Source organism: Anneissia japonica, unplaced genomic scaffold (genome assembly GCF_011630105.1).
Source record: "Anneissia japonica isolate Jap-2015-1 unplaced genomic scaffold, ASM1163010v1 scaffold18637_len15044_cov142, whole genome shotgun sequence".
Classification (NCBI taxonomy): Eukaryota; Metazoa; Echinodermata; class Crinoidea; order Comatulida; family Comatulidae; genus Anneissia; species Anneissia japonica.
Window position 1 is genome coordinate 7562 of NW_022704045.1, and position 7668 is coordinate 15229.

Genomic DNA, 7668 nt, shown 5'->3' on the forward strand with positions numbered 1-7668 from the left:
TTTTACCGACTTTTTTACTTGACCATCTTTCACTTGACCAAATGTTGTTGACGTATTTCCGCATTCGGTAGCCGTTTCTCAGTCGTTTTTCGGTTTTAAATGGAACGCCAAAAGAGCAACATTCAACATACAGTTTTGCGGTTTTATATGGAATGCCAAAAGAATAATTTATTTTCAATTACAGGTCATTGTAAACCTGGAAATTATTCATCAAGTGGTCTTACTCCTTGCAAGCAATGTCCGTTTGGAACATACCAGTCGCTAAGCAAGCAATCAATGTGCCGTTCATGTCCTAATGGAACATACACAGCAGTGGAAGGGGCCTGGTCAAAAGACTTCTGTCAGAGTAAGTCTAAATGTATATAACAGGTGCACGCGGTATTGAGATAAGCACAGTGCAAACTGGTAAATGTTAATATAAAAAGTGTTACTAACATATTATGATCAATCATCAATTCTTACGGAAAAAGTATTAACCTTTTCATAAGTATCAGAGTAAGAATATGTGTTAATTAAAAATTGTTCACACTTATTCACACCAAATTTAATTGGTTAAAAAAATATATATGAGTGTATTTCGAATACTTAGTACGTTCTTAGATACGTGCGAAGAAATTTGCAAGTGAATCATACTGTACATTCTTTGTATTGGATTTCCATAGATATTTTAATGAAAGGGCACTCGTTGATATCCTTATCCATTGTATTAGTATTGTTGTATTTATATTATTTTAATTACGCTTATTTCAAACCGAAAATCACAATGCAAATCCAAGGGCCTCAATAAACGTTTGGGGTTTGAAACCTACCGATCTGAAAAAATGTAACAACATAGTTGATAAAATTTTTGAATTTCTGAAGTGAATATCAATTCATATTTCAAATTAATTGTGAGAAAAATAATTACTTTTACCGACGTTTTTCACTTGACCATCTTTCACTGGACCGAATATTGTTGACGTATTCGGTAGCCGTTTCTCAGTCGTTTTCGGTTTTAAATGGAACGCCAAAAAAGCAACATTCAATGTACAGTTTTGCGGTTTGAAATGGAATGCCAAAAGGGAAACTTTCAAGCACAGCCGATTTTCAAGTACATTCGGTTTTCAGGCATGGTCGGTTAACAAACACGGTAGATTGTCTTCAAGCACAGTCGGTTTTGGGTTTCTCAATGGGTTAAAATAAAACGTTGCTTTAGCTGTCCCCGACCAATACTGTCTCATCTCATACTTTTAGTGGTTTCTAAATATTTTTATGTTATGAAAAATGATATGAAACTGTTATCAAAACGATAATTGTCCATGAAGCATGCTTTGTAAGTCATACAACATAATTTTACCACTGCATTTCTGACATGAACGTAAAGAAAATAACTGAGCGAGGTAACTAATCATGGCCTATTACAGGTAAGCGAGGGAAGTAAGCGCACCCTTTAGTTACTTAAATTAATAATACGCTTTTTAATTATTAAGATAATTTATTTTATCACTTATTTCTTTCTGCAGTAATTGATGAGTGTCTGATGTCTCCCTGCCTAAATAATGGATTTTGTTATGACTTAGAAAAAGGTTACAAATGCATTTGCCGAGACGGTTTTACAGGTGATAACTGCGAGGTAAACGTGGAAGATTGTTCACCTGGGATTTGCAAGAATGATGGTACATGTGTTGACCAAGTCAACGGGTTCATGTGTGTTTGTCCAACTGGTTTCAAAGGCCGAACATGTGTGGTCAACATTGATGATTGTAAAAATAGTAGGTGTTTGTATTATTGTAGAAAAATACATAAGTTGTTTTAAATGTCAAATATACACATACATACATACATACATTAGGTTAAGCTTGAAACATCAAATGTGCAGAAGTTCCATAAGCTATATTTATTTATTCATTTTAATGTGTACATTAGTAGATCAGGTAATGTCATTATATTTATTATTATTGTTGTATGCTGCAACCATTGCAGTTGCTGTTACTGTTGTCTTTTCTGTGTAATCGTACATTTGTATAATAAATAGTAAATTAACATTAATTTAGTAGTTCATGCCGCAGAAGCATGTAAAACACATAACTTATTACACATTTATTGTATAAATTTATCAATTTATAAATGTATATATATATATATATATATATATATATATATATAATTATACATATTCACACCAATGATCGTTACTTTCACAAAAAATTGTACAAGGTCAAAATATATTTTCAAAGAAAAAGGAATATATTTTTATCAATATTTTTATAAATTTCTTTCTAAATGTCCTTTCTTTTTAAGTGATCAGATATCAAATATTTTTATGAATTATATTTTAATTGTAATTGCTTTTGCGTCTTTGTATTACTAGAAGAAAACAAATTTCGAGTTGTTTATTGGACAATATATGTTATCTTATCTTATGCGAGTGCGTAAAAATGCCCCAACCGGAATTCGAACTAGGGACCATCTGCTTTATATGCAGTGAAAATATCGGTGGTTACACATGTATACATTTTTGAAGCATAACTTTACAGACTAATACATACTTATATCGGAACAGTAGTACGTATTTGTATGTTAATGGACAAAAATTGTTTTAATTATGATTGATAATTACTTCTAATAATCTTGATATACAAAGTAATCAATTTGAATATAGAATTTAATGTTTTATACTTGTACAAATGTAGGTACTGTTAGGGTTAAATAAAAACATTTAAAAAATTGAATTACATGATAGACACCTGAACTGAAATAATTATTAACTTCATTGATTAAAAATGGTTTTATTTGATAATTAGATCATTGCCGTGGTAATTCAGTATGCGTGGATGGTCTAAACAGCTATACATGTGCATGTGCTGCAGGATTTACTGGACGATTATGCGAAATTAACTATAATGACTGTGCCAGTAATCCGTGTGTTAATGGAGGGACATGCTTTGATCATATTGGGGTAAGCTACACAATTCAACATCTGTATTGCATTGTAATAATATGCTTTTTAATATAAAACTTTAGTCATGCATTGGACATTTAAGCCATTCATGTTGTAGTGAAGGAAATATATGCACAATTTGCCCTACCTATTCTTGAAGATTGTGCTAAAGAAATAAAACTACATCTTGTTTTTTGGTCATGCATGTACTCTTTTGTTTATAAATACAGTGAATAACCTAGGTATGGTTAATATTTTGGTCTTGATGTTTACATTTTATTAATCTTACATAATTCATCTTTCACATTCTTTTATATTTGTCCCAGTAATTAACCTATTGATGTTTTAGTTTATGCAACTGAATTCCTATTCTGCTGCAATTGAGGATGTTTATTTTCACCTCATTTACCAGAATAATATTCTATATTGATTACAAATATCACATAGGGTTCACGAATAATAGACCTACTATACACTCCTTTTCTTCTTTTTTTTCATAAGAAACAGTAAAATTTTGCCCAGGCTCAGTGTTCTTATTTTTTGGCCGATTTCGGACCCAAAATGCTCTTATTTTGTTCTTATTTTACACAATTTGCAAACATAAAAAATTATTATTGTAGAGCATTATACACTGTACTAAAATGTAGGTAAAAGTGGCCCTGAAAAAATAGGTTCCCGAAAAAAAGGCCCTAGAATAAAGGCCCCTGTAAAAATGGCCCCAAATGACAGGTACGGTAAGTACAGTATATTTACAATAGGCCTACTGTTTTGCAAAGTCGCACCTACACACATACAGATATTTTTGGGTTTTTCTAGTTTTTAAAAATAAACATATCATTTAACATTTTACCTGAGCCTCAATTTATTCTTATTTTGTTCTTAATTTTTAAGCAGTTTCAGTCCAGTGTTCTTATAAAATGTGCCCTTATAAAAAAAAGATTGTAATTTACTTTGAATTTACATTGGACTAGGACTAGAGAACGTAGCTCATTTGTCCCTCAATTATCATTTGTGCAAACTCTTCCGTAACATAAGGGCGTCCCGTAAGGTGCTGGTTGGACCAAAATTTGGCAATTTAAATTCATCGATTGTCTTAGATTCAACTACATGATTTGGTAATTGATTCCAATCGTTAGCTACTCTAACTGTGATAATGAAGATTTTCTAACATTTACTTTAAATTTCGGCTTAGAGACCATGAATTTGTGTCTACTAGTTTGGCTAAACCTCGACATTTTAAAAACTTATCAATACTAACCCTATCTATATTTCTAAATAATTTGAATGTTTGTATTACGTCAGTCTTTTTCCTCTTAAAAGCAAGTGTAGGTAAATCTAAGGACCTAATCTCTCCTCATAGGTCTTATTTCTTAGCTCTGGTACAAGATTTATAGATCTCTGCTGGACCTTCTCTAAACGAACTTTATCTTTCTGGTAAAGAGGAATCCATGCACTTCCACTATATTCAAGTTTAGGTTTACTCATAGACTTATATAAATAAAGATAAATCGAACCATCAAGAAAGTTACAAGATCGACATATCTTACAATCTTAGAAACATGAGCATAAAAAAATAAATCTATGATCAATTACAATTCCTAGATCAGTTACTTTATTGACACTCTCTATGCTAACTCTGGAAGCACCCTCACCAATATAATATTGAAACATCGTGTTTCAAAATGAAGTATTTTGCATTTTGTTAAATTGAAGGGTTAAAATACCAATAGACCATCGATACATTGCATCAACATCATATTGAAAGAGAGCTCTATCAGAATCGGATTGAATAATATTAAATAATTTAGTATCGTCCTCAAAAAGTTGTCTTACTATATATCAGAATGAGAAATAACATCCGGCAAGTCGTTTATAAAAATTAAAATTAATAATGGCCCTAGGACACTGCATTGGGGATACTCCACCATTCAGACATCTTCCCATTGACTACTACTCTCTGCTTAAATCCATCAAATTCATAAGACTTCATTTTAGCCATTAGTCGACAACCTCAATTAACTGAGTTACGTAAGTAATGCGATTTTCCACTTTTTTTCACAGAACTTTACTTGCTGTTGTCCACCAGGGTATGAAGGTTGGACGTGTGCAGAAGAGGTGGATGAATGTCATTCTCAGCCGTGTCAGAATGGTGGTCACTGTATTGATGGACTGAACTCATACCGTTGCTTGTGCCAACCAGGATATGCCAGTCTCGACTGTGAAATAGAGCTCGATGAATGTTACAATGTCACATGCTTAAATGGTGGATCTTGTAAAGATTTAGTTAATGACTTTAAGTGTATCTGTCTTCCTGGATTTATTGGTACCCACTGCCAAATAGGTATGTGCAAACACAACTTTTTTCCTCTTTTTTGAAAGTTTAACCTTTAGATTTCGTTTTACTTAAGCATTGGATTTATTTATTCAATGCAACGGACCAGAAGGACAATACAGATTGGTAGAAGTAGATGATGCGGACCTAAGTATACGATGAGTCTGCACTACCCATGACTATCTATTTATCACTATCTTAATATTTTCAGAAATCCTTACAAAGCCACTTTAACTTAACCTGGGCCTAGATGTGTACCGATCGCTACATGGTGCGAGAGTAGTGGATATTTCTCTAGGAGCAACAATAGACACCAGTTCCCTTTAGTTTTCGAACGCCACTAAAAGAGAGGCAAAACGAGCACCATCAAACATTGCAATTATAAAAATAATTTAATTTAAAATTTAATTGTCGAACAATACATTCATTCATTCCTTTCGGCTTAGAATATACTAAAAAATACGATTCGTTTGTAATGCAGATGCATCCACCTCTAAAACAGAAATAATACAATTAAATATTATATACAATTTCTATAAAATATAGAACTGCTTTTACTTACAGAGTTGAGTTCAAATTTTGACCTGTTGTTCCCAAGTGCCAAACTATCAGACTTTGCTATATATAGAGACATACCAGACTTGTATGCTTTCACTATTTCATTTTGGATGGAGACTTCTGATGAAGCAAACTTTGGGACGCCGATATCATATGCTACCATCGGCCTGGATGGCAGTGTGGTAGATAATGCCATTACTCTTTTGAACTACAAGAATTTCATATTAGATATAAATGGAGAGCATATCTATACAGGTGTAAAAGCAAATGAGTGAGTTGAAAAAAAAATAGCAGTAATAATTTGAATAATTAGGTTAAAGTATAATATTTTTTAAATAATTAATTAAATTCGGATTAAATTAAATTCAATCAATTTAAATTTATTCAAGTTTCTTAAAAAGTAAAAAAAAAACCTTTAGAAAACCCCGTGTAAAACAATTTGAACATCAAAAAACATAGGACAGACCAATAAAAAATGCTTTAAAAATATGAAATCCTTAAGCTCAATTCCAATCAGGAATTTCTTTGTTGTTAAAGAGCTATGCTTTTTCGTGCACTGTGCTACGCAACATCTGTGATTTATATACAGTATATATATATTATATAATATTATATATAATATATATTGTTCACAGTGGAGTCAGGCATCACATCTGTATAACATGGGACAGTCTGGATGGCTCCTGGTATATATACTTGGATAACGTTTTAGCAAATTCTGATGGCGGTGTCCAGCGTGGAAACTTCATCAGGGGAGGTGGGGCGTTTGTTATTGGACAGGAACAAGACAGTCTAGGTGGTTCTTTTGTACAAATTGAAGCTTTTGTTGGAAGAATCAGCCAGGTAACTTATGAGAATATATAAGTAACTGTTAATTTTTTTTTTCAAACAATTAAATCATTTCCACTGAACTCGTATATTTATATGACAATATTTCACCAGAGTAGAAATGATTTAATTCTTTGAAAATACCAAAGATAATAATAATAATAATAATAATAATAATAATAATAATAATAATAATAATAATAATAATAATAATTATAATAATAAAATATATAATTACCTTAAAAGCGTAAATTGTCAATGTACATCAACTTTTATTATCACATACTTGATCTATGTGCTATTCCAAACATAAAGATCAAGAATATTATTGAGGTGATGGAAAAAAATGGATGTAAAAAAATAAATGGAACAAGAAAAACATTTATTGGAATTACCATCAATTATGCACACCAGGAGTGGAAGTACAAACGAATATATGTATTTTAGTACAAAGTATTTTTAAATAATATGTATGCCTTTTTTTTTACAGCATTTAAACAAATTTCAGATTATATGTATGAAGAAATAGATGAATCGTTATCTTGGAATCTTTGTTGAAATTTCTCTATATTCATTCATATAGGTGAACGTATTTGATTATGTGCTATCAGCCCACGAGCGTTTAACATTGTTCAAAAGCTGTCAAATGTATGGGAACGTACTTGCATGGCCTCTCATTGCAACAGCAGTCCAAGGAGAATTGGTACCAGCATATTCATCAGCAATATGTCAAAGTGAGACTTCAATTAGTGTGCTAGTTCCACACATCTACTACATACAATATGAAACGTGACTGATCAGTTATATACGTGACTGCCTTAAATAATAAAGTTTGTAGCATTTTTACATATAAAAGTAATTCTTTTCACAAGATCCTCCAAAATTGATTGGGCTTTTGAAACTTAGGGGAATGCTAGTGATATATATATATATATATATATATAGATTAAAAGGCAAAATACTGGAAAACAACAATGCTGTGGGAAACAATGGCTGGATCTCAGTAGAGATACGAAAATGATAAGCAACA

The 7668-nt window shown here is 31.6% G+C and overlaps 1 protein-coding gene across 1 annotated transcript in view; it reads left to right on the forward strand.

The window, feature by feature from the left end:
- The window catches only part of LOC117104584 (sushi, von Willebrand factor type A, EGF and pentraxin domain-containing protein 1-like), a gene marked incomplete at its 3' end in the record, with an annotated part of 10905 nt that extends 3533 nt beyond the window's left edge, over nucleotides 1-7372 (forward strand). Inside the window, exons 4-10 of the mRNA XM_033245435.1 lie at nucleotides 185-346; nucleotides 1503-1751; nucleotides 2784-2938; nucleotides 4982-5261; nucleotides 5817-6081; nucleotides 6446-6653; nucleotides 7222-7372. Of these exons, the coding sequence (XP_033101326.1) occupies nucleotides 185-346; nucleotides 1503-1751; nucleotides 2784-2938; nucleotides 4982-5261; nucleotides 5817-6081; nucleotides 6446-6653; nucleotides 7222-7372 (1470 nt within the window). The remainder of the gene's footprint in view (nucleotides 1-184; nucleotides 347-1502; nucleotides 1752-2783; nucleotides 2939-4981; nucleotides 5262-5816; nucleotides 6082-6445; nucleotides 6654-7221) is intronic.
- Nucleotides 7373-7668: the final 296 nt, after the last annotated feature.